This window comes from Salvelinus fontinalis, chromosome 4, assembly GCF_029448725.1.
Source record: "Salvelinus fontinalis isolate EN_2023a chromosome 4, ASM2944872v1, whole genome shotgun sequence".
In the NCBI taxonomy this organism is placed as follows: domain Eukaryota; kingdom Metazoa; phylum Chordata; class Actinopteri; order Salmoniformes; family Salmonidae; genus Salvelinus; species Salvelinus fontinalis.
The window spans coordinates 79,615,490-79,643,433 of NC_074668.1; the positions used below are offsets into that span (position 1 = coordinate 79,615,490).

Consider the following 27,944-nt stretch of genomic DNA (forward strand, 5'->3'; position numbering starts at 1 on the left):
CTCTACATTGTTGGGAAGGGCACATAAGTAAGCATTTCACTGTTAGTCTACAGCTGTTGTTTGCCAAGCAAACCATCATGGTCACCTAATAATCCCCAGTTTACAATTGGCTCATTCATCCCCCTCCTCTCCCCTGTAACTATTCCCCAGGTCGTTGCTGCAAATGAGAACGTGTTCTCAGTCAACTTACCTGGTAAAATAACGGTAAAATAAATAAATAAATAAAATGTGACAAATAACGTTTGATTTGGATTTGAATGTAGTCTTACTTCTGGTATGCCAAATCGCAAGGACACTGTCGGTGTGATCGAGGCGTTAGGTGCTGTACTGCTTCAAAGGTGTGTGAACAGCCGGATTCTTATTTGCTACTACTTCCGCCAAACAGGCTAAACCAATCAGGTTAGGTTACATAGGTATTGGTGCGCTATGTCCCGCCCTCACCTTTGCCAAACGGCCAATAGGCCAACTCCCCTGGGAGCTTGACAGAAAGTAAGCGGCTGAATCATACACAGGTAACTCAGAAAATAGCGAGGTACATTTTTTTTCTGGGCTTGTCATGGAGTTAGCGTGAAAGAAAACAGGGATTTTTTTCCAATTTTCTTTACCAGTTAAACCAGTATCTCTGGATAGAACACGCTCAAATTCTTGATCAGGTAGAGTCTTTGGTCGAAATCTCTTTCGTGTACTCTTGAAAGTAATCTTTCTTTCCCCCTATTCGTTTACTTGACTTCAATTGAATTTCCAGACCTTTTGTTTGCTTCTCTTATCACTGGAAAAAGGTGGACCTCGTGTTATTTTTATTTCATCTTTGCTTTTAATTGTAGTTTTTACCCTTGTGGTCCCTGATGGCTTCGCACAGTGATACTCTGGTGGTGTTCTTTGGGGCAACAGCTGGTGCAAATGGGGGTAAACTGGGTTCGGATGAGAGGGAAATAATTCTCTTGGTGTGGCAAATTGTGGATCTACATGAGAAAAAGGTACGGACTTTCTCACCCGTTGTAAAGGTTTCTTCTTGACTTTTTAGTGTTTTGTGTCGTCTAAGTTGTGGATTCATGTTTTAACTTGACAGCTGACATATTAATCAACAAAGGTACGCGTTCTGTAATTATTTGTGGGTCACAGTTTTAAAAGTGCGCATGGGCCTCAACTAATCCAACCGATAGGCTCATGGGTGTGTAGTCTACATCTGTCAGATTTCATTTCAGCGAAATGCTTTAAATATAGGATATAAGATAGCATACCTTTGGTTATATGTCAACGCCTGGACATTGGCAACTGTGCTTTGACAATTAAATGCTTTGTTTGACAATTAACTGATTGTTTGATGGTCTGAGTTTGTATGTCATGTTTAGTGCTGACTTTGGAAATTAGTTGCGTTTTCACCAAACTGTACTTTGTAGTTTATAACTAAAATGGGTGGCACATGCCGTGGTGAAACACCGATTCCGGTCACAGGTTGGGAAACTTCAGAGACGTCTTGTGAAGCCCGACTCTTTGGAGTTGACAGACCAGAGTAAAGAGGAGACTGGACTGTCTGTGGACGAACTCTACAAGGCTGAACCTCTGGACAAAGTTCTGCAACAGGTGAGACTGATTAGGCTACCGGTGAAGATTCCTGTTCAGGCCCTAAAACATTTAAGACTCAAATCTGGAGTCTTGTCCTTTGCTTTCCTGCATTCTCAGATTTAAATATTTTAAAACTGACTCCAAAGAAAAGCTTAAGATGCTGAACAAAGCATTGAATCTCTAATATGATAATGGCTGAACTTTAACTTGCAAAAACAACCATGCATGATAAGACTGACAGCATTCAAATGGTTTTTGTCGCCAACCACCTGGAGGGAGATAACAGGACATAACAAGCTTGATGATGAAGCTTTAGGTAAATGTCAAGGTGTGTCGATTTTTCTCAACAAATGGAAACCCCTGAAAGTTATCTGACCTTTACAAATGATTCCACTTGTTTGGCTGCTGTTTGGCCTATTAAACTCTTTGACAGGCCGTGAGTATGTGCATCCAAAATGGTACCCTATTCCCTATAGTGCTCTAATTTTGACCAGAGCCCTATTAGAATAGGGTGTCATTTGGGACCGGCTCAGTGTAGTTGCTGGTTTGAGTAGGCTTGCTTGGCTAAGTAGTGACTGCCGTGGGGTTGAGGTAGGGATGGGGAGGCAAGCAGGTCTAGTCTTGTCAGCAGCTCGCATCAGTCTGGGACATCTGGATGACTGAATGTTTACCTGGGAATGCAAAGAAATACCCGTCCTGGGTAGAGGACGGAGAGAGAGAAAGTGGGGGCGTGTCAGAGACCCCTGGCCATAGCCCAGCACCTGTATTCTCAGGCCAGGTAGTTGTGAGATAAGCAGTCTGTTCCTGTTTATGATGACCAGGATGTAGAAGTGTTTTCAGGTTCCACCTCCCCTGGTATGTTTTGACAAAAGAAGGGCTTATGTTGCCAAACGTGTTTCTCAACCGCTCTGTCTGCCTGCAGTGTTGAGAGTATTTTTATGCACTCTGTAGGTAGTTACACCAAATCCCATCCCTGCCCCCAGCAGTATTTTAATAATTGAAAACCCCATATTACCAGGCTCTCCTTGGGATTTAGGGTTATGATTAGAGACTCTGTCTGACTCAATGCTGTGGTCCTCTCCTATGCAACAAGCAGGTTTGTTGAAGTGACCAGTCCTTCCTCAACAACAACGTTTTGCAATAAGGCCCCTGAGTTTGACAGTGCTCTTGCTGTTGTGACACAATATAGATTTAGAGTAGATCCATACCGCAAGATGCTCTCTCACTGCTGATTTCTGATTGCTGAAGTCATCTCTAGTGTGAGTTTCTATACCTGCAAGCTGTCCCAATTCATTTGTTTTGTGAGTCTGTGGACCCTTTAAAGATTAACCAGAACAATCCATTTTTTACTGGCTTACCTCTGTCTGCTAGGTCACTTTCTCTTGCCATTGGTCAGGTTTAGTTTATTTATTTGTCTCTATTGATTTAAGCCAGGCAGTCAGTGGAGGAATGGAGATAAAGCTACATTCAGCTAATGTGAGTCATAGGAGAGACTGCCTTTGGTGTTGTAGGTAGGAATAGCTAACTAACCTAGCAGAGACCACATCTCAGTGGACCTGTCAATGTCATAAGGCCAGAGTAGCCAAGCCAAGGACGCAGATTTGTTTTCTTTGGTGAAAGATTTATTCAGTCTGAGAAAAATGGCAATAGAGATTAGAACTAGGCTGCACCCTTTCCATTGGGGGGGGGGGGGGCTTTAAATACCTACTGTTCCTTGTGGGCTTGTAGCCTGCCTTCCATTCAGCATATCAACAAGTTTCTCTCCCTAAGATTGAGTTTATAAAAATAAAAAGTCAGAATCCTGTTGTAGTTTCTCTAACTGTTCTCAGATCAATGGGTTTGTCTGGAAGACATTTGGGGTTTGGAGTCAGTGAACCACAGTCAGTCTTAGGCTCTCGCTTATTGGGGCCAGTATTGAGTGTGAAGAGCCTCAGATCAGTGATAGTACACAGGCTCGGACTTGCTCTTTTCCAGGGACCCCGAACCAAAGCTTGTCAGCTCTCTGTGCTGCTAAGTCTCTCTCGTAGGTGGGGCAGCGTCACCCTGTTCCAGGTTGTGAAAGCACTGGGGCAGGTGAACAGCAGAAGCAGATAATGAAAGATGAAGTGCCAGCAGCAATAAAACACTCCCTCGGTCTTCTCCCTTCCCGCTCTCCAACAGCATTGTGCCTTGTAGAGAACAAGCCAGAGGATCCTGTACAGAGCCAGGATTGTAAACATCTAATCTCCATAGTCCAGTCATAAAATGACTACAGTTTGGGACAGTGGTGTGACTGTAACAGGCCTAGCCATGAGTACTGCCTGGTACTCTCTACTCTATCGTGAGCCTCATCACCACCCCTGCTCTACTCCTCTCCATGGGTCCAGCCTCAACACCATGCAAACACACTAGCTATAGCTTATACCACAGAGCAAACACAGATGGGGCCAGGTTCACAAGTAAACTCCTACCTCATACTCACCCATGGCACAGTGCAGCACCCACCCTCCCAATGGGGAAAATGAAACCAATGGTTTGGCTGGTCAGGTATATTACAGTGACTGTCTATGCACGTTCTCATTTGTTGCATGTTGACATTTCCTATTCTGACAGCCTTGCTGCTAGTGTTGGTATATTTATCAATACCTGTTTCCTTTGTTAGGCCTGTCCTGTTGGACATGTTTGCTCTAATAGTATGCTGGTTTGGCAGAGAAGATAGAGTAAAGGGTGTGTCACTTAGTTCCTTGAAACCATTTGTTTCAATTCCTAATCCTGCTGCTGGTTGTGCAAGGTGAGGCTGCATAGATGTGAAAACAGCCGTGAGCTAACACACCACACCTCACCCACCATGCATTAGGCTGAACACAACTACCTTCACATCCTGGTCTGTTCCTGCTTGTACGTGTGTGTGGAGAGGGTTCTTGGTAACTAAACAAATGTGATATACACTGCTCAAAAAAATAAAGGGAACACTTAAACAACACAATGTAACTCCAAGTCAATCACACTTCTGTGAAATCAAACTGTCCACTTAGGAAGCAACACTGATTGACAATAAATTTCACATGCTGTTGTGCAAATGGAATAGACAACAGGTGGAAATTATAGGCAATTAGTAAGACACCCCCAATAAAGGAGTGGTTCTGCAGGTGGTGACCACAGACCACTTCTCAGTTCCTATGCTTCCTGGCTGATGTTTTGGTCACTTTTGAATGCTGGCGGTGCTTTCACTTTAGTGGTAGCATGAGACGGAGTCTACAACCCACACAAGTGGCTCAGGTAGTGCAGCTCATCCAGGATGGCACATCAATGCGAGCTGTGGCAAGAAGGTTTGCTGTGTCTGTCAGTGTAGTGTCCAGAGCATGGAGGCGCTACCAGGAGACAGGCCAGTACATCAGGAGACGTGGAGGAGGCCGTAGGAGGGCAACAACCCAGCAGCAGGACCGCTACCTCCGCCTTTGTGCAAGGAGGAGCAGGAGGAGCACTGCCAGAGCCCTGCAAAATGACCTCCAGCAGGCCACAAATGTGCATGTGTCTGCTCAAACGATTAGAAACAGACTCCATGAGGGTGGTATGAGGGCCCGACGTCCACAGGTGGGGGTTGTGCTTACAGCCCAACACCGTGCAGGACGTTTGGCATTTGCCAGAGAACACCAAGATTGGCAAATTCGCCACTGGCGCCCTGTGCTCTTCACAGATGAAAGCAGGTTCACACTGAGCACGTGACAGTCTGGAGACGCCGTGGAGATCGTTCTGCTGCCTGCAACATCCTCCAGCACGACCGGTTTGGCGGTGGGTCAGTCATGGTGTGGGGTGGCATTTCCTTGGGGGCCGCACAGCCCTCCATGTGCTCGCCAGAGGTAGCCTGACTGCCATTAGGTACCGAGATGAGATCCCCAGACCCCTTGTGAGACCATATGCTGGTGCGGTTGGCCCTGGGTTCCTCCTAATGCAAGACAATGCTAGACCTCATGTGGCTGGAGTGTGTCAGCAGTTCCTGCAAGAGGAAGGCATTGATGCTATGGACTGGGCCGCCCGTTCCCCAGACCTGAATCCAATTGAGCACATCTGGGACATCATGTCTCGCTCCATCCACCAAAGCCACGTTGCACCACAGACTGTCCAGGAGTTGGCGGATGCTTTAGTCCAGGTCTGGGAGAAGATCCCTCAGGAGACCATCCGCCACCTCATCAGGAGCATGCCCAGGCGTTGTAGGGAGGTCATACAGGCACGTGGAGGCCACACACACTACTGAGCCTCATTTTGACTTGTTTTAAGGACATTACATCAAAGTTGGATCAGCCTGTAGTGTGGTTTTCCAATTTCATTTTGAGTGTGACTCCAAATCCAGACCTCCATGGGTTGATATTTGATTTCCATTGATAATTTGTGTGATTTTTGTTGTCAGCACATTCAACTATGTAAAGAAAAGTATTTAATAAGAATATTTCATTCATTCAGATCTAGGGTGTGTTATTTTAGTGTTCCCTTTTATTTTTTTTGAGCAGTGTATATTTTTTTATGTCAGTGTCTGAGGTGACAGAAGAATGTTTAATATCCGATGGCTTCTGAGAATGATGCTCTACCCACCGAAACAGAGGAATAATTTAGAATTCCACAGCGCCACAACCTGTTTGGTCTGTTCCTCTCTTTGTCACATACTCAACTGTGTCAGTCGAGACTTTCCTTGACTAATATTTGTCCTATTATCTATGGGACTACTTAAATGACTGGGTTCTATATGTTACCAGATACATTACAGTATCTGTTGATACCCCTATGACATACGCTGTGTGTCGTCTGTCATGGCTCCCAGATGATGACTCATTGACCTCTGGATCATTGGCAGCCATTTTTTTCAGAGAAAGCCAATCAGTAGTCTTAGGGGCCTATCTGACTGGCCCACATCAGCCAATGAGCTTCCTGTGTATATCAGTCCTTCCCTAACCCAGATGTTATCACACTATGGTGAAATGTAGCGTACCAGGCCCTTAAGTGGCATGGGATCCCACAGCTCCATGTGTCAAGACAGACCTGTCCAACAATAACCCAGCATCCTGGTCCCGGTCACCACGAGGACTCAAACATCTCATCCCTTTTAGGGTGTGATGGGTTCCGGATAGCTGTAGACAATAGATGCAATGAAGGGTTTTTGTAGCTTTTGTAGTCTCAATACAATGCATATGATGGTATTTTTATTTTATTTTATTTTTATTTCATCTTTATTTAACCAGGTAGGCTAGTTGAGAACAAGTTCTCATTTGCAACTGCGACCTGGCCAAGATAAAGCATAGCATTGTGAACAGACAACAACACAGAGTTACACATGGAGTAAACAATAAACAAGTCAATAACATGGTAGGAAAAAGAGAATCTATATACAATGTGTGCAAAAGGCATGAGGTAGGCAATAAATCGAATAATTACAATTTAGCAGATTAACACTGGAGTGATAAATCATCAGATGATCATGTGCAAGAAGAGCTACTGGTGTGCAAAAGAGCAGAAAAGTAAATAAATAAAAGCAGTATGGGGGTGAGGTAGGTAAATTGGGTGGGTAGTTTACAGATGGACTATGTACAGCTGCAGCGATCGGTTAGCTGCTCGGATAGCAGATTTTTAAAGTTGTTGAGGGAGATAAAAGTCTCCAACTTCAGAGATTTTTGCAATTCGTTCCAGTCGCAGGCAGCAGAGAACTGGAAGGAAAGGCGTCCAAATGAGGTTTTGGCTTTAGGGATGATCAGTGAGATACACCTGCTGGAGCGCGTGCTACGGGTGGGTGTAGCCATCGTGACCAGTGAACTGAGATAAGGCGGCACTTTACCTAGCATAGCCTTGTAGATGACCTGGAGCCAGTGGGTCTGACGACGAACATGTAGCGAGGGCCAGCCGACTAGGGCATACAGGTCGCAGTGGTGGGTCGTATAAGGTGCTTTAGTAACAAAACGGATGGCACTGTGATAAACTGCATCCAGTTTGCTAAGTAGAGTATTGGAAGCTATTTTGTAGATGACATCGCCGAAGTCGAGGATCGGTAGGATAGTCAGTTTTACTAGGGTAAGTTTGGCGGCGTGAGTGAAGGAGGCTTTGTTGCGGAATAGAAAGCCGACTCTAGATTTGATTTTGGATTGGAGATGTTTGATATGAGTCTGGAAGGAGAGTTTGCAGTCTAGCCAGACACCTAGGTACTTATAGATGTCCACATATTCTAGGTCGGAACCGTCCAGGGTGGTGATGCTAGTCGGGCGTGCGGGTGCAGGCAGCGAACGGTTGAAAAGCATGCATTTGGTTTTACTAGCGTTTAAGAGCAGTTGGAGGCCACGGAAGGAGTGTTGTATGGCATTGAAGCTCATTTGGAGGTTAGATAGCACAGTGTCCAGGGAAGGGACGGAAGTATGCAGAATGGTGTCGTCTGCGTAGAGGTGGATCAGGGAAAAGCCCGCAGCAAGAGCAACATCATTGATGTATACAGAGAAAAGAGTCGACCCGAGAATTGAACCCTGTGGTACCCCCATAGAGACTGCCAGAGGACCGGACAACATGCCCTCCGATTTGACACACTGAACTCTGTCTGCAAAGTAGTTGGTGAACCAGGCAAGGCAGTCATTAGAAAAACCGAGGCTATTGAGTCTGCCGATAAGAATATGGTGATTGACAGAGTCGAAAGCCTTGGCCAGGTCGATGAAGACGGCTGCACAGTAATGTCTTTTATCGATGGCAGTATAGGGGGCCTAGTGTTGTTTTGTCCAGTGTGATGGTGCTTGTGGGTAACGGCAAGTGTGTTGAAATAAGAGCCACTCATTAACATAATTATTTCCTTTAAGTTGAACTCCCGAGTGGCGCAGCAGTCTAAGTCACTCCATCTCAGTGCAAGAGGTGTCACTACAGTCCCTGGTTCGAATCCAGGCTGTATCACATTCGGCCATGATTGGCAGTCCCATAGGGCGGCGCATAATTGACCCAGCGTTGTCCGGGGTAGGCCGCCATTGTAAAAAAAATAATAATAATAATTTGTTCTTAACTGACTTGCCTAGTTAAATAAATCTCCTCGTGTAGATTAGTGAGAGCCAGGCGGGGGTCATGTTTAGTAGGGCGAAGACATTTTGAAACCGAGAGGTACCGCTTGAACTTGACCAATAGGGACACTGATTTAAGCTTTGCGTTGCAAATCATTTTCCTACGGTGTGCCCTACTGAACAGCACCCATGGCTCCTCTCTCGGGTAGTTGAGTCGCCAGCTGTTGAGAGATCATGTATATATCTCCTGGCTCTCTGTGTGGAGAATGCTCTAACATGCACCAACACACACTCCTACTGTCTGGAGGCTGGATGTCGTATGTGGCCATGTGAAATTAGCCTCACTGACTGACAATTAGTCACTAACGACCAGTAGATCTTCTGGACAGATAACGTGATAAGTAGTAGCTTAACAAACCACGAATTGGTGAATAGTTTATTAGAAATGGAAAGAGTATTTGAGAGAGGTGTTGCCTACTTGATGTGGGTTAAATTGAGCCAATTCTTACTTTCAGTATCAGTCCGTCAAGGGAAATCTAGTTTTCTTTCTAACAAAGATCTCTACATATATTTCAGGATGTTGTGTATCAGAATTCATAAAAACATTAGTTTTGAACACAACTTGTCTAAAAAGTGGTTCCTTGGCACAACTTAAATTGAGCCACGGAACAGGGTATGTTAAGCCACCTACACATTTTTGTACTGAATGAATTATTACCGCTACGTTTTTAAACCATGCCCTTCTTTATTTCCTCAACACAATCAAAATAGCTTTTTTGTCTTTTAACACAGGCTAAACACCTAACAAACACTTGAGCTCATAGACTGGAGCTCTCTGTTAAGGGTGTCATTTATTTTACTGTCGCAGCCGACGTATATACTGTTGCGTCGTCAGTGTACATAGACACACATGCTTTATTAAAGGTCACTGGAATATCATTAGTGAAAACAATAATGGCCTAAGCCACAGGTGTCAAACTCATTCCACGGGGGGCCGAGTGTCTGCGGGTTTTCGTTCCTCCCTTGTACTTGATTGATGAATTAACATCACTAATTAGTTAGGAACTCCCCACACCTGGTTGTCTAGGGCTTTATTGAAAGGAAAAACCAAAAACCTGCAGACACTAGGCCCTCCGTGGAATGAGTTTGACACCCCTGGCCTAAGCGGGACACCACACTCAACCAAATTTGTTATAGAGGCTTCCGTGCTGGGTTTAGGACCTTATATTGAAGCTTATAGAAACCCCAACTGATGTATAGAACAATCTTAAAATTACCTACTGTGGTTTAGACACATGCATAATGAAACCTCTTAACACAATACATTAATTTGAAAAAATATATTTTTTGGACAACTTGCTTACCACTTTTTCCATGTGGTTTCTTCCTTCAGACTACATAAAATAGATGACCTCTTCCTCAATATTTGGTCAGATGATACATTTTGTGTATGGTTTCCTAGAAACAAGGGTGGCTCAACTTACCCCACTCTCCCCCAATAGACAGGATACCAAAACTGTATCCTCAAAGTTAACCAGCCTAGCTAGAAATACAATTGGAAGCACTAACTGGCAAATTGGAGAGGTCAGTTTGTTGGTTGAGGTGATGGTGAGCTGTTAAAACTGTTAAAAGACACCAGTAAAGTTTACACAACACTAGTAATGGGCCACATTAAATGTGATGATTATTACTAAACACAGACCTATTTGGGAGTCCCTGCTGTGGGGCTTGGTAAGTGTTTTTATAGGGGCTAGTGATTGGCGACCAGTGTTTTCTAGGAAGCGAAGCAGCGGCTGGTTTCTCTGGCTGGGGTTGGTTGTTTTCACATTTCCTGTCTGGTTGTGACTGTTGGTCTAACTGCTAAGTGAAATCCTCCTTGTTCCACGTGCTGATTAGCACCACAATCCCTCTTGTCTGCTTCCTTGCTATGCAAACACCTGAAAAAAAACAATTCACATCTGTCTCAGGACACCTCCCTACCTGTTCTTCCCCCAGAAAACACAAACCTACCTGTTCAGGGAACTTGTTTCTACCAGTAGGCTTAAAGACTTGGCCTCTTTACAGTGTTAAAGGTTAGCAACACTGTGCTAATTCTTATGGGAGAGAACTCCCTGAGCACTATTATTTTAAAACAAACCAAGCATAAAAACCTTTGTAGTTAGTAGTTTTCTGCAGCAGAGCATAATTAATCAGTACTGTGTTACTCTGTGGTTTTTCAGAGGTGACATTGGCACTCCCATGTTTGTCTGCTGGGCACAAGTGGTTTACACTGAATCTCTAAAAGACCATCGGGAGCTACTTGGCCGATTACCAACAAAGTAAAGTCATACTTTAGTTTTGTGTGTGTGACTCATTGTCTGTTCTCACAATAACTCTGTATCGTACTTCATTCTCTCCCTACAGTTCCAGCAGTCCGTCTCAGCGGAGTTGAAGGCTCTGGGCAGAAGCTCCTACACACTGTGTGTCGACGGGCCCCTCATCATACGACAGGCCCTTCACCCTGAGGCCTCCAAGAAGGTATTGAGTGGCCCTTGATTTTCTAACCTACCATTTAGGGGAAATGTAGCCATTTTGATAGAAAATACACTGCTCAAAAAAATAAAGGGAACACTTAAACAACACAATGTAACTCCAAGTCAATCACACTTCTGTGAAATCAAACTGTCCACTTAGGAAGCAACACTGATTGACAATACATTTCACATGCTGTTGTGCAAATGGAATAGACAAAAGGTGGAAATTATAGGCAATTAGAGGTCATGGAGGTCATTTTGCAGGGCTCTGGCAGTGCACCTCCTTGCACAAAGGCGGAGGTAGCGGTCCTGCTGCTGGGTTGTTGCCCTCCTACGGCCTCCTCCAGGTCTCCTGATGTACTGGCCTGTCTCCTGGTAGCGCCTCCATGCTCTGGACACTACGCTGACAGACACAACAAACCTTTTTGCCACAGCTCGCATTGATGTGCATTCCTGGATGAACTGCACTACCTGAGCCACTTGTGTGGGTGGTAGACTCCGTCTCATGCTACCACTAGAGTGAAAGCACCGCCAGCATTCAAAAGTGACCAAAACATCAGCCAGGAAGCATAGGAACTGAGAAGTGGTGTGTGGTCACCACCTGCAGAACCATTCCTTTTTTGGGGGTGTCTTACTAATTGCCTATTTCCACCTTTTGTCTATTCCATTTGCACAACAGCATGTGAAATGCATTGTCAATCAGTGTTGCTTCCTAAGTGGACAGTTTGATTTCACAGAAGTGTGATTGACTTGGAGTTACATTGTGTTGTTTAAGTGTTCCCTTTAGCAGTGTTTAATGTTTAATTAATTTAATTTTGAGCAGTGTTTAATTGCCCTTATTGACCTAGTTAGTGGAATTTCGACTAATAATTTTATATATATATATATGCATGCACACTACCGTTCAAAAGTTTGGGGTCACTTAAATTTCATCGTTTTTGAAAGAAAAGCACCTTTTTTTTGTCTAATTAAAATAACATCAAATTGATCAGAAATACAGTGTAGACATTCTTAATGTTGTAAATTACTTGTAGCTGGGAAACAGCTGATTTAAAACATTGAATATCTTCTTAGGTGTACAGAGTAGAGGTCGACCGATTATTGGAGGACAAAAAAGGCCAATGCCGATTTTATTTAAAAACTTTTTTTATATATGTCACACACACACACACATTTTTGTAATAATGACAATTGCAACAATACTGAATGAACAATGAACACTTATTTTAACTTAATATAATACATAAATACGCACACAGCTCTTAAGTGACAATGATACTGAAGTCTGCGTAGGAGACAAATACTCTCAACTGTTTGATTAAAAATAGAGTTTAAGTTACCTGTGATGAATGTTGAAAACAAAAACCTTAATTTCTATATGCAGGAAATCCTATTTTAATAATGGGCATGGTAAGAATTGACAACCAAAGTGCGAGTCATAATTCCCATGACACCTAGCAAAATCTGAAAAGCGGTTCCTTCATTTATTGCATAGGATCATTTTAGATTCACTTAAAATAAGGTCTGTGTTTTGTGTAGGCTTACATTACTGTGCCAATTTTATAACTGTGTAGATATCCATAGGACAAGGTAACTCTGATCAATATTGGCTAAATATAAGCGAAGATTTAAAAAATTGTAGAGTGGATTTATGAAAATATGTTGACAAACGTTACCTTATCCTAGTGAGATTTACACGGGTATCAAAACGTCGAGGCGGTTTAAGCCTGCACGAAACACAGACCTTATTTGAAGTAGATCAAGACATTCTCTATGGAAGACATGAACGGTAAAATAACGAAGGAACCCCTTTCAAATTCAGCCGCAGGTTATTACAGGAATTATAACGCGTCGACTATTTCTCTCTAAACCATATACCTTTGACTAATCCGGAAACTATCACCTCGAAAACAAAATGTTTATTTCGTTCCGTATTTTATCTAACGGGTGGCATCCATGAGTCTAAATATTCCTGTTACATTGCACAACCTTCAATGTTGTCATAATTACGTAAAATTCTGGCAAATTAGTTCGCAATGAGCCAGGCTGCCCAAACTGTTGCATATACCCTGACTCTGCATGCAATGAACGCAAGAGAAATGACACAATTTCACCTGGTTAATATTGCCTGCTAACCTGGATTTCTATTAGCTAAATATGCAGGTTTATAAATATATACTTGTGTATTGATTTTAAGAAAGGCATTGATGTTTATGGTTAAGTACACATTGGAGCAATGACAGTCATTGATTGTTTTTTATAAGATAAGTTTAATGCTAGCTAGCAACTTACCTTAGCTTACTGCATTCGCCAACAGGCAGGCTCCTCGTGGATTGCAATGTAATCAGGTGTTAGAGCATTGGACTAGTTAACTGTAAGGTTGCAAGATTGGATCCCCCGGGCTGACAAGGTTAAAAATCTGTCGTTCTGCCTCGTTCCTAGGCCATCATTGAAAATAAGAATGTGTTCTTAACTGACTTGCCCAGTTAAATAAAGATTAAATAAAGGTGTAAAAAAAAAAAAAAAGTCAAATCGGCGCCCAAAAATACCGATTTCCGATTATGAAAACTTGAAACCGGCCATGCCGATTAATCGGTCGACCTCTAGTACAGAGGCCCATTATCAGTAACCATCACTCCTGTGTTCCAATGGCACATTGTGTTAGCTAATCCAAGTTTATAATTTTAAAAGGCTAATTGATCATTAGAAAACCCTTTTGCAATTATGTTAACACAGCTGACAACGGTTGTTCTGATTTTAAAGAAGCAATAAAACTGGCCTTCTTTAGACTAGATGAGAATCTGGAGCATCAGCATTTGTGGGTTCGATGATAGGCTCAAATGGCCAGAAATAAAAAACTGTCTGAAACTCATCAGTTTCTTGGCAATTTCTCGCATGGAATAGCCTTCCTTTCTCAGAACAAGAATATACTGCAGATCTGGTACAACACTATGTACTACTCCCTTCACAGAATAGCACAAACTGGCTCTAACCAGAATAGAAAGAGTGGGAGGCCCCGGTGCACAACTGAGCAAGAGGACAAGTACATTAGTGTCTAGTTTGAGAAACAGCCATTTCCAGCTACAATAGTCATTTACAACGTTAGCAATGTCTACACTGTATTTCTGATCAATTTGTTATTTTAATGGACAAAAAAAATGTGCTTTCAAAAACAAGGACATTTCTAAGTGACCCCAAACTTTTGAACGGTAGTGTGTGTGTGTGTGTGTGTATATATATATATCTATCAATATCATAATACCATATATCAGTCTCTTGGACTTTGTTCAGGTGAGGTAGGCACAATGCTATAATTCAGTCAAGATAATGAGTCTTTGGTATTTGTTTGTATATGTTCTTTACATTTGACCTTTTAGCTACATGTGTAAGTTGTAATTCCTGGGTCACAGTTAGCAGTATGTCGCCTGTGCTTGTGTTGAGCAGTAACGTCATAATCTGCACAGGAAGGCTAGCTATCCACACAATCATCCGTAGATGGCGTCATGTCATTTTCCCCCGCATTATCTCATCACCTCTTTATGCCACCTCTTCCTGTCTCCATCCTTCATTGCATCACTCCTATTATCCCTACTTTTCATGAGGTCTGTCTACAGAGTACACTACTATTCAGTGAATGTTGAATGGACTAATGACTGACCTACCTGTTGTGTGTCTGTTTCAGAACCTGGTCCTGCCGGAGTGTTTCTACTCCTTTGTGGATGTGAGGAAAGAGTTTCACAAATGTTGTCCCAATGCTGGACAGGTCCAGGACCTAACGCTGCCCTCTATCCTAGAATGTAAGTCGGAGTCAGATGAAATGTCATTTCAGTCAACACTTTTGATGTTCCTATATAAATGACTGATAAAACATCCTTACATGTGTGTAGATGTGTGCATCCCAGAACTTCCCCTGTCAGAGCAGGTGATGGGGCTGAAGGAGGTGAGGTGTATGGTCCAGCTCACCCTGCACATCCTGGCTGAGCCATACAGTAAGTCTATACATCTCTCTCCTCTTTTGCTATCGCATTTCCCCCTGCTCTCTGTCTGTGCCAGTCCCACCTGGCCACCCCACAGCCCTGTCAATCTCTCTACGCTAGGTGGCTAACAGGAATGCTGCTGAAGTTGCAGGCCAAACCTGTTGAGCATGAAACAACTTGGCAGCGTGGCGCAACACTTAAAAACAACATGTGTTGTATTGTTCAGTCTGAATATAAGTGAAGTCGATTGGCTTCTGTTGGCGGATCCAATGTCAAGCCTAATGTGAAGTCATTTTTTATCAGTATGGTCCTGTTGATTGTAAATGTTTGATCCATATTGTAAATTAGTGTTTGAATCTCTTGCAGATCACAAATTCTCATGCTTTGAAGCTGTGAAGTACAAGCTTGAATCGGGAGCATGGTATGTATATTCTCAGTGCATCGACTTAATGTTACCTCACTCAACCATGAGGTTGTCTGGCCACGTCTCTATACAAAACCTGTTTAGTGTTTACTGTAGTTGAAGCCTAACCAACGTCCCTCCCATGTTCAGAGCCAGGCTCATAGCATTGATTACAGCAACAAGGGAAACCACAAGCGTGTCATTAAACCACTCCAGCTTTTCCATTAAGTACTTAACTGGCTATCCAATAGCACCACACAAATCCCACTACGGTGTCTGATACCCATTGCCCTGACAACCCCTGGCATGTGTGTTGCCGTGTTAGAGTAGTGGGAAGTAGACTGTTAAACTGCAGAAGTCCCCATTTTTACCATGTCTCTCTCTGACGAAGACAACTTACTGAAACACTTTGGTTTTGAACAATATTGAAGTACTATTCAAGTCCATTTACATTGTCTTCAAGAGTTTCTGAACATTACTTTCTCTGTCTCATGCAGCATTGAGTTTAGTGTGTAACCGTTAAACACCGTTCCCCATGTTGACTGTGCCCCTCTGGTTTGTCCCCTGCAGCAGTAAGACCGAACCAGTGGACAGTGAGACAGTGATCAGAGCCAGGGGGTTGCCATGGCAATCTTCTGACCAGGACATCTCCCGCTTCTTCAAGGGCCTCAACATCGCCAAGTATGTTACCAAAACATGACTGTGTGTGCGTCATGTGATTTAAGCCATGGTTCCACTGAGAATTGGCGACTAATACCCACAGGTAGTTGTACATGCAGCTCCGTCTCCATAGAGGGTCAAATTGTTCTGACCTTTCCTCCAACCTCTCCCTGTGTAATTCTAGGGGTGGTGTGGCCCTCTGTCTGAACGCCCAGGGCAGGAGGAACGGTGAAGCCCTGGTTCGGTTCATCAACCAGGAGCACAGAGACCTGGCCCTGGAGAGACACAAACACCACATGGGCAGCAGATACATTGAGGTCAGCAGCCGTATAACACAGCAGCCCCTACATCTAACACAGCCATACTAATGCTGTTGCATCACTAATGGATCCAATACCGTTACAGCATCAGCTATGCAGCCAATACTGTTTCAGAGGAAAAAACAGTCATGCTTTCCAACTGTAGCACAATGCATGTTGCATTGGTCAGATGAAAGGCCATTTGGAGTTGATTAAAGTCTCCTCTCATCCTCACAGGTATACAAAGCCACAGGAGAGGAATTCCTCAAGATTGCTGGAGGTCAGATTTCAGACTTTTTCCCCTTCCCTTGACTAGAGGGACTCTCCCTGTTCCTCCGCCCTGTACCGCTCCGGTTGTCTGGCTTATCCTGGGGGAATGAAGGGTGCTTTGTGAGCCTCACCCTCACCCCTCAGAGGCTAGTTGGAGGAAGGTAACTTTACCCCTGGCCCACAGTGTCTCACCTCATCCTCCCGGCGGCCAGTGAAAGGCCCAGCTCAGGGCCGTACAAAGGGGGCGTGAATAGACAAAGAGCAGAGCTGATACAGGAGAGAGAGCAGGGGGGAGATTAGTGTCTGTCTGTGGACTCTAGCCAGTCGACTGGAGATCAATAATATCTGTCAAGACATTGGACTTTCAGCAGATACTGTTTTCCCTAGACTCTGAGTCACTGCTCTTGTTTTAATGTCTACTCTTGTATTTTAAAGTGATGTAATGCGGTCTATTTTATTTATTAGTGGCAATAAGCAACAATAATTTGCATGTTAAAGGGACCAAGTAATTAGCTAAAGGTCTTACTTCTCACTTATAGTTAACTATGTTTCCTCTCCCTCTGTGTGACTGTAGGCACGTCCAACGAGGTGGCCCAGTTCCTGTCCAAGGAGAACCAGGTGATCATCAGGATGAGGGGTCTTCCATTCACCGCCTCTCCCCAGGACGTGTTGACCTTCCTGGGGACCGACAGCCCCGTGACGGACGCCAGCGACGGCCTACTTTTCGTAAAGTACCCTGACGGGCGGCCCACAGGCGATGCCTTCGTCCTGTTCTCCTGTGAGGAGTACGCTCTGAACGCTCTGAAGAAACACAAGCAGATCCTGGGCAAGAGATACATTGAGCTGTTCAGAAGCACTGCAGCGGAGGTCCAACAGGTAAAACACATCAGTCACTGTTTATAGGTGTAGTAGACAGCCACTATGAGGTAGAGCTGTTCAGAAGCACTGCAGCGGAGGTCCAACAGGTAAAACACATCAGTCACTGTTTATAGGTGTAGTAGACAGTCACTATGAGGTAGAGCTGTTCAGAAGCACTGCAGCGGAGGTCCAACAGGTAAAACACATCAGTCATTGTTTATAGGTGTAGTAGACAGTCACTATGAGGTAGAGCTGTTCAGAAGCACTGCAGCGGAGGTCCAACAGGTAAAACACATCAGTCACTGTTTATAGGTGTAGTAGACAGTCACTATGAGGTAGAGCTGTTCAGAAGCAATGCAGCGGAGGTCCAACAGGTAAAACACATCAGTCACTGTTTATAGATGTAGTAGACAGCCACTATGAGGTAGAGCTGTTCAGACGCACTGCTGAGGTCCAACAGGTAAAACACATCACAGTCACTGTTTATAGATGTAGTAGACAGCCACTATGAGGTAGAGCTGTTCAGACACACTGCTGAGGTCCAACAGGTAAAACACATCAGTCACTGTTTATAGGTGTAGTAGACAGCCACTGAGGTAGAGAGCGTTTGAAAGTACAGTTGAGGTCCTACAGTGTTCTAGGCACTGCCTGTCACTTGAGATCATTTCTTTAGAAAGGAGAACTACTGGAGATGAACCTCTTTCTCCATATTTAACCAGTTCTATTATTTTAATTTGTTGTGCAATGGCCATTGTCTTTATAGAGTAAGACATGACTAAAGTTGAAGGACTATACGTGACACAGCATAGAATGTGGTCCCCATGAGTCAGTTGGCTGGAGGATGGTGCTCGTGTCATGACACCAGAGTTGTTTTGTTTGACTATTACAAGCCTCTTGTAAATGACTGTCAACATGACTCAACACCACAGAGAACCGCAGCAATATAATGAAGTCAGTGCCGACTTTGTCTTCTGACCTTTTGACCTCTGCCCTGTTAGGTCCTGAACCGTTACATGTCCACCCCTCTGATCTCCACGCTGCCCTCTTCCATGGTCCCCATGCCGGTCTTGGCCACGCCCCCCTACCTGGCAACTGGCAGCACGCGGGACTGTGTCCGTCTGCGAGGTCTACCCTACACCGCTGCTATAGAGGATATACTGGAGTTCATGGGAGAACACACTATTGATATTAAACCACATGGAGTTCATATGGTGCTCAACCAACAGGTACTGGTACACACACACACGCCACGGTACTTTCACCCGTCTTATATTAAATACTTAGTGTAGATGAAGTGATGGGTACAAGCCGAGGATTCGGGAGCAGCTCTACACTATATTGAGATGCGACCAAAGTTCCCACACTAACCCTTCCATCAGAGCATCATTCTCATCTCTAACCTCCCTCTCTTCTCCAGGGTCGTCCCTCAGGTGATGCCTTCATTCAGATGAGGTCAGCTGACAGGGCGTTCATGGTGGCCCAGAAGTGCCACAAGAAGATGATGAAGGACCGCTATGTGGAGGTGTTCCAGTGTTCTACTGAGGAGATGAGCTTCGTCCTGATGGGAGGAACACTCAACCGCAGCGGCCTGTCCCCTCCACCCTGCAAACTACCCTGTAAGTCCATAATAGACCTCGCTGAATCCCTGCATGTCCCATTGATGTTTCAGAACTTATCACGTAGACAGGAGAATATGTAGCAAGGACAACAGGACAGTGGAAGTAGCTTTCAGAAATGCTTGTTCATTATTAAAACGGGCCTGTTTCAGTCAGTGTAATGCCGTTTTGAATGGTTTGTTCAGGGAACATATTACACAGGCAGGGTTAGCTGTAGTAATTAGGCCCTCCATATTAGTTGTAACACACCCATTAAAACTCTGAAGGGTTTGTTTGCCTACACATGGTTAAAGTGCGTGTCTATCTATCCCAGTGTACTTTGTTCTATTTGTGCCCTGTTGCTATAGAGATTAGATTCCTGCTTATCATATCACTAGAAGGCAGTGCACACTCTTGGTGTGGCTATTGGCTGTTGTGAATTCTGATGGCCACACTTTGAGAGCAGTTGCTCAAATGGCTGTTTCTGTTTGCTGTTGACTTTTTTTCCATTTATTCAACCTCATGTTTGACAACTAATCTCACTGGCTTGACCTGGAGTTATGGCAGTCACTCACTCGGGTTGCCAGGTTGGTAGCAGAGTGTACCTGGGAACGCTCATCCCCACAAGGTCACTCAGCGCCTTCAGCCCAACAAGGTCACTTGAGTTGCCAGATTGGTTTGGGTAGTGTACCTGCAAACCCACCCTCAGCCCACATGGTCATCTGACTGTGTTTTGTATCAGTGTGACAACAGACCCATACAGCCTGTTTGTGTGTAAATACACTAGCTCCCTCCATCCCTCACTGTTTATGTTGTAGGGTTAGGGTAACACCAAGGACAGAACTGGAGCAACTGAGTAGAATACTACCTTGAGGCTTTTATGTGACTAACATAGTCTTATCAATCATATGAAAAACTAGAGTTTTTCCTAGCGACCATGCTTCTGCGTTGCTTGCTCTTTGGGGTTTTAGGCTGGGTTTCTGTATAAGCACTTGGTGACAACTGCTTATGTAAAAAGGGCTTTATAAATACATTTGATTGATGTTGTATGCTGCTGGGAGCTGTGTGATGGTTCAGCGTGATGTTTGAAGTGCAGGCGTAGGCATGATGGTGTAATAATATGGAGGTTATGATAAGGATCCAATGTTCCTGTGTAGTTGTATGTTACTGTATCTGAGATTCTGAACTTCGCTCTGTCCTCTCCCCAGGTCTGGCTCCTCCAGCCTATGCTGCGTTCCCTTCTCCTGCCATGCTCTCTGAGGCTGCTCTGTACCAGCCCCCCCTACTGGCCACCCCCAGAACACCCCAGCCCCCACACAGCCCCCACCCCACCCCCACCCTGGCCTACTACCCCCCACAGCACCACCCTGCACAGCTCTACATGAACATGAACATGAACTACACTGCATACTACCCCAGGTTAGTGTGAACTACACTGCACACTACCCCAGGTTAGTGTGAACTACACTGCACACTACCCCAGGTTAGTGTGAACTACACTGCACACTACCCCAGGTTAGTGTGAACTACACTGCACACTACCCCAGGTTAGTGTGAACTACACTGCACACTACCCCAGGTTAGTGTGAACTACACTGCACACTACCCCAGGTTAGTGTGAACTACACTGCACACTACCCCAGGTTAGTGTGAACTACACTGCACACTACCCCAGGTTAGTGTGAACTACACTGCACACTACCCCAGGTTAGTGTGAACTACACTGCACACTACCCCAGGTTAGTGTGAACTACACTGCACACTACCCCAGGTTAGTGTGAACTACACTGCACACTACCCCAGGTTAGTGTGAACTACACTGCACACTACCCCAGGTTAGTGTGAACTACACTGCACACTACCCCAGGTTAGTGTGAACTACACTGCACACTACCCCAGGTTAGTGTGAACTACACTGCACACTACCCCAGGTTAGTGTGAACTACACTGCACACTACCCCAGGTTAGTGTGAACTACACTGCACACTACCCCAGGTTAGTGTGAACTACACTGCACACTACCCCAGGTTAGTGTGAACTACACTGCACACTACCCCAGGTTAGTGTGAACTACACTGCACACTACCCCAGGTTAGTGTGAACCACACTACCATTTCCCTCTAGGGTTTTGTCAATATGAACTGTACATCCTCTTGTCATGTGTGTTTCATGTATGTATGCAGTTCAAAGTGCCATGTTGGGTATTGATTTTGACACCTGAACATCTTCTGAATAATGTACACTTGCTTCCAATGAAAGACAAATGAATGTGTTTCTCCCTCGCTCTAGCCCCCCAGTCTCTCCCTCCACGATGAGCTACTTTGCGTCTCCTCCAGGGTCAGTAGCGTTAGCGGCCCAGCAGCCCCATGCCCAAGGCCACGTTGCCTCTCCCATGATGCCCCAGCACGGCGCTCTAGTTAGGATGCAGGGTCTGCCCTACAACGCCGGGGTCAAAGACATCCTCAGCTTCTTCCAGGGATACCAGGTCAGAACCTCCAATATGACCCCACTACTAACCTCTCCTTTTCCCTCCATAGTCCCCTAAAACAGTCCCTCCCTCCCTCTACCCCAGTCTCCTTAGTTCCAGTCTCCCCAGTCCCGCTCCTCAAACTCCATTGCAGTTTAATGTGTCTTGGTTGATTTCTTTGCCACTCTTTTTTTCTGTATTGTCCCTTTCATATACAAAGATTCCACAATTTTACCATGCCAGCTTTTTTGTAGGGGTAAAAAAACATGGCAAATTAAAAGCCACCTAAGACCTAGTCATGATTCCTGCATGTTCACAGATGCTGTAACCAAAATACAGGTATTGGGTCTGTGTGATTGGTTCTCTGCTTTTTTCAGGTAAATTCATGAACACTTCAATTGTTTTAATACCTCCCTAATTTGAAATGCAAACAGCCCCCATGGTTTAACAACATCCCTCCCAATTTGCCAGTTACTCACTGACATGTATAAAAGGAGTATATCTGCAAATGTGCTGGAAATAAGGGTCTGTTTGAAAGGGGCTCATATAAACATTGCCTTGTATTTTTACAGGTAACATACCACATCTTCTGCCTGATGTGGGTATATGTTTGTGCCTGTGTGACAGACGGTAGCAAAGCAGGATGTTCTGCTAGTTTTACAGGGTTTAGGAGCTGTCGGTTAGAGTCCTGCATCTGGTCAGCTCCCTGCGGTTGACCTGCAAAATAAATCAGCTAGCAGGTGCAATGAAAAACTTATCTCAACCCACGGGTCGGCTCAGAACAATTATATTGCGGGTCGGAAGCATTTTAAATCAAGATATATTTTTTTACAAACCCTGGAGATTATTGTGTTGCGAATTCCATTCTGTGAGCAGTGAGGCAGACATGTAGGCTACCAGCCATGCATGCAGTGGATCAAGGAACTGTCCATTGTGTGGTGCTGAAACTTGTTTTATCCCCCCACGCGAACACGTTGCCAAGTGTACTTTCCCTGGCTAGCCTAGCTCACGTGAAAATGGCTAATGTAGGCTGGAGAAATAAAAAGGTTATGAAATACACCATAGTGGAAACAGGTGCTGCACGGGTCATTGTGGACCAGGACAACAACCCGGTAGATGGCATGGCTATACAGCAGGTATTTGTTTAAGATGGGCCAATTCAGTTTATCAGTTAATTATTACGTTAATTCAGGCTTTCGTTCATTTGGACCATACGCAGCCATATCAAGTTTAAACCGGTGCTCTGGTTAAAGTTTGAGTAGGCTATAAATGTATTATTGCAGCCTATATTCGATTCTTGGAATTGTTTAAGTTTCAATTCAACTATTTGATCATCTAAACAATATTGAATGTAAAGGTTTTGTCAGCTATAGGCAATTCTATGCAGGTGGATCAGGTTGAGGAGGAAAATCTATGTCAGATGGGGCTCTGAATTGGTTTGGGGCGGGTGCAGTTCCAGAACTGACCCGTGTAGGACTCTACTGTCGGTACATTGTATGACTTGTGTTAAATAAAATGTTATTGGTCGCGTACACAATTTGCAGATGTTATCACGGGTGCAGTGAAATGCTTATGTTTCTAGCTCCAACAGTGCAGTAATATAAAACAATACACACAAATTAAGAATTACCTGGACAAACTGTCCAAACCCCCCTTATTCAATAATAGCATATTTGTATAATTCCCCCACCTCATGACAAAACCAGCTTTATGTTTAACTACAAGCTTGTAGGCAAACCCATCATTCAGAATTGAACAGTCAGTGTGCTCATATTAGCTCCCAGAATGCTTTACCTCAACACAAACCATGGTTCAGCACTGCAGCATATTCAATATGGGACGTGTGCACTTGTGCTCTCCCCTTCTTGCTTCTCCCTCATTGGCTGACTGGCTGAGTAGGCGGAGTGAGTCTACAGAGGAGGTATGAACTGAACTCACAGTACTGTGACTGACTGGGCTGGTTGGGCAGCTGTATTAGGTGTTCTAGCCTGAGTATGCAGGGATGGGACTGAGGTGTTTTGGGTCTCTTTGTGCTCTTGAAGGTTTGTTTAGAAAAGTTTCTGCTGGTTTTTAATGTCATGTGTGTGTTTTCCTCTGGGCTAACTCTAAGCTCCCAGCATGTGAGAACACCTGACCAGTCACTGTAGGGCTTTACAGTCCTACACACCATGTGTGTATATGCTAAAGAGAGAATGTTGCTGAGTTCAGTCCTGACTCTTGGCTAAACCATTGTAATCTCATCCTGACTGGTTATCCCCTGGTTTCAGCTATCTGGATCAATTAGAAACTTGTTGTGCTGTCTGTGACTGAGCACTCTCAGTTTGGGTGAGAAACTGTTCTGAGTGGTGGATTGGTGTCTTACATTACACTTGTAGTGTATGCATATACAGTTGAAGTTGGAAGTTTACATACACTTAGGTTGGAGTCATTAAAACTTGTTTTCAACCACTCCACAAATTTCTTGTTAACAAACTATAGTTTTGGCAAGTCGTTTAGGACATCTACTTTGTACACAAGTAATTTTTCCAACAATTGTTTACAGACAGCTTATTTCACTTATAATTCACTATCACAATTCCAGTGGGTCAGAAGTTTACATACACCAAGTTGACTGTGCCTTTAAACAGCTTGGAAAATTCCAGAAAATGTCATAGGCTAATTGACGTCAATTGGAGGTGTAGATGTATTTCAAGGCCTACCTTCAAACTCTGTGCCTCTTTGCTTGACATCATGGGGAAAATCAAAAGAAATCAGCCAAGACCTCAATTTTTTTTTAGGCCTCCACAAGTCTGGTTCATCCTTGGGAGCAATTTCCAAATGCCTGAAAGTACCACGTTCATCTGTACAAACAATAGTACGTAAGTATAAACACCATGGGACCACGCAGCCGTCATACCGCTCAGGAAAGAGACGCGTTCTGTCTCCTAGAGATGAACGTACTTTGGTGTGAAAAGTGCAAATCAATCCCAGAACAACAGCAAAGGACCTTGTGAAGATGCTGGAGGAAACAGGTACAAAAGTATCTATATCCACAATAAAATGAGTCCTACATCGACAACCTGAAAAGCTACTCAGCAAGGAAGAAGCCACTGCTCCAAAACCGCCATCAAGCCAGACTACGGTTTGCAACTGCACATGGGGACAAATATTGTACTTTTTGGAGAAATGTCCTCTGGTCTGATGAAACAAAAACAGAGCTGTTTGGCCATAATGACCATCATTATGTTTGGAGGAAAACGGGGGAGGCTTGCAAGCCGAAGAACACCATCCCAACCGTGAAGCACGGGGGTGGCAGCATCATGTTGTGGGGGTGCTTTGCTGCAGGAGGGACTGGTGCACTTCACAAAATAGATGGCATCATGAGGGAGGGAAATTGTGGATATATTGAAGCAACATCTCAAGACGTCAGTCAGGAAGTTAAAGCTTGGTCGCAAATGGGTCTTCCAAATGGACAATGACCCCAAGCATAGTGGCAAAATGGCTTAAGGACAACAAAGCCAAGGTTTTGGAGTGGCCATCACCAAGTCCTGACCTCAATCCCATAGAAAATTTGTGGGCAGAACTGAAAAAGTGTGCGTGAGCAAGGATGCCTACAAACCTGACTCAGTTACACCAGCTCTGTCAGGAGGAATGGGCCAAAATTCACCCAACTTATTGTGGGAAGCTTGTGGAAGGCTACCCGGAATGTTTGATCCAAGTTAAACAATTTAAAGGCAATGCTACCAAATACTAATTGAGTGTATGTAAACTTCTGACCCACTGGGAATGTGATAAAAGAAATAAAAGCTGAATTAAATGATTATCTCTCCTATTATTCTGATATCACATTCTTAAAATAAAGTGATCCTAACTGACCTAAGATGGGGAATTTTACTAGGATTAAATGTCAGTGAAACTGAGTTTAAATGCATTTGGCAAAGGTGTATGTAAACTTCTGATTTCAACTGTATGTATGTTCCAATAACAGTTTTTAGGTGGGTTGTTGGGGACTTATGGTGTGTGTGGTGTATCTACATTTAAGTGTGATTGTATTTGGGGTATGTGTGTGTGTGTATAAATGCTCTGAGTCTCCCTGTCTGACTGTAAACCTCATTACACTGTAGTACTCTCCTGAAGACTACAGCAGCATGATTCAGATGAGTCAGGGACAGACCAGGAGTCTGATCCAGCCCAAAGAGTGGCTCTGTCTGTAGGGAGACTAAGGTAAGTTACCAGCCTACCCTGTACCTCACATGGCCCCCGTCTGCCTGCCTGCCAGTCCACCTGCCTAATGTCAAATCAACAGTGTGCTCCAGAGTGACCTTCTGTTTCTCCTCTTTTCCTCCTTGCTCACTCCTCCTCGCTCGCTCTCTCCCTTACTCTCCTCATCCATCTAGCCCTTGACCTGAGTGTGCTAACCTAGTGGTGTTCTTTCTGACTTGATTAACACATTGCTAACCTGCTCCCACAGACTGATCAGGGGATTGCTTTTGGACTGTAGCTCTTCTAAAGGGAAGCATGCATTAGAAGGAAATGCAAAACCTGTGGTTTCTCGTCTGACTCATCCAACTCTACTGGGTTGATCAGTGCAGGATCTCCTCTCCAACTGGGTTGTGGCCCCCTGGTGTTGGGATGGTGCTAATGACTGAGCGGTGGGGCTTCTATCCCCTCTCTCTCTCTCCACAACTCTCTTCATCTCTCCTCCATCTCCTGTGGTTTGTTGCCTCCAGCTCCAGCCGGATGCCGTACTCCTGTTGTACAACTTCAGCGGCCAGCGTAGCGGCGAGGCCCTGATCACCTTCCCCAGCGAGGAGTCAGCCAGGCGGGCCGTGGCCGAGCGCGCCAACCACCCCCTGTCTGGTCTCCCCGTCCACCTGCTGGTGTGCTGCGACTGACCTCCACCAGCTGACCGCGAACATGGAGGGAGGAGTCGAGGACCGCAACCGCTGATTCCGCTTCTCCCTCGTCACCTCCTCTCCCTCCACTACTGATAAACACACACACACACACCTTCCCACAAACAATCTGCTGACTCTCCTCCCTCTTAGCCTCTTTCTCACGCTCCCTCTCAACATTCATACACAGATTGACAGACACCTCTCCCCACAGCACTAGGTTGTACACATATTTATATATGATGCACATCCTCGTTCCTGTGTCTGGCATAAAGTGCCTTGTGTGAATACTTCCACAACAGCCACTGACGATGCCAATGAAATGTACCACTCACCTAAAGCATGAAACCACTTCTCCCCTTATTTTAGCTAAATGACCACTACAGCCCCACTATATGAGATGTTCATACCTTCAAAATCCCTATTCCCCTGTGTCTGGTTTGTCAGTCTGAAAACACTACTGTATGTAGCCTACCGTGTGCATGTTTGCAAAAACTATGTACTGTATGCATGTTAATTGTAAATGATGTGCCTTCCAATGCTGGGCTGTACAGTGTAATAATAGATAAGAGCCATATAGACTGACTGGACCTGAAACTACTACTGTAGTGGATAGAAGGGAAATCAGACGCTCCTTCTACTACTCCCTTTTGTAAAACTAGAAAAGACAAGGCCACTATGTACAGTAGTGAGATCGACAGTAACATGCTGGATGCTGAGCTTAATGGCAGCTACTTGTGTAACAGTGTTTGTTTCTGCTGTGAAAGCATTTGTATGGCATGCCATTCTATTTAGAATATGTCCAAGCACTCTTTGTTACAATCAGACTAGGTTAAGGCTCAAGTAGCCGAAGTCTCATTTAGTTCTGTAGTATACTAGCATGACAAATATTGATTCTTTGTTTAATCCAAAAAAAACTCTTCCTAAAAGTGAAAAGAGTTGGCTGTTGGTCTGCATGATCTTTAAGCAATATCCTTTATCCCTAAAGAGAGTAGATCTCTGTGCCATCTCTGTTTTCTTCCAGACTATATTTTATAGAAAACCGCGGTCTTCTGCAGCATGCTTTCCATTCTCCCTTGTTTTTGGACCGACAAACAGTATAAATAAATATATATAAATAAAAAAAATGCAGAATAAGTTGTTCCTGTGACTGGGCTGCTGAGAACACTAGTGTCTGGTTTCTCATCTTCGCTGTGCTTATATTACCCAGAGTGCAATAGCAGCCCCCTCTGTGGCTTGGCTGACCTCTGGTGGCAGATGGATTTTGTTGTTTCTTTTAAGCAAGTTTGAGACTTGACTTGTATGAATTTAACTACTGTATGTGTATATAACTGTTTGAATAAATACATGAAACTTTATTGCCCCAGTGTTTAAATTGCCTTAATTTGTTCTGAACTGTATCAATTAAATTATATTGAAGAATTCAGACATTTTAGATGAGGCCAATAAACAGTCTGTGACATTGTG

At 44.3% G+C, this 27,944-nt stretch overlaps 1 protein-coding gene across 3 annotated transcripts; it reads left to right on the top strand.

Annotated features, from left to right (window-relative positions):
* The first annotated feature begins 487 nt into the window (after positions 1-487).
* On the top strand, positions 488-27,835 carry LOC129854486 (epithelial splicing regulatory protein 2-like). Of its 3 annotated transcripts, XM_055921571.1 has the most exons (17): positions 489-653; positions 825-977; positions 1,456-1,584; positions 10,965-11,078; positions 14,757-14,871; positions 14,962-15,063; positions 15,418-15,472; positions 16,025-16,135; positions 16,299-16,431; positions 16,651-16,693; positions 17,258-17,559; positions 18,540-18,767; positions 18,959-19,157; positions 20,345-20,555; positions 21,426-21,621; positions 25,707-25,806; positions 26,313-27,835. In XM_055921571.1, the coding sequence occupies exons 2-16, from the start codon at positions 846-848 to the stop codon at positions 25,794-25,796; spliced, it is 2,160 nt and encodes a 719-aa protein (XP_055777546.1). In that variant the 5' UTR covers positions 489-653; positions 825-845; the 3' UTR covers positions 25,797-25,806; positions 26,313-27,835. The 3 variants fall into 3 exon arrangements, with proteins under 3 accessions (XP_055777547.1, XP_055777546.1, XP_055777545.1); XM_055921570.1 differs by having other exon boundaries at positions 489-977; XM_055921572.1 differs by lacking the exon at positions 25,707-25,806 and having other exon boundaries at positions 488-977.
* The last annotated feature ends 109 nt before the right edge of the window (positions 27,836-27,944 follow it).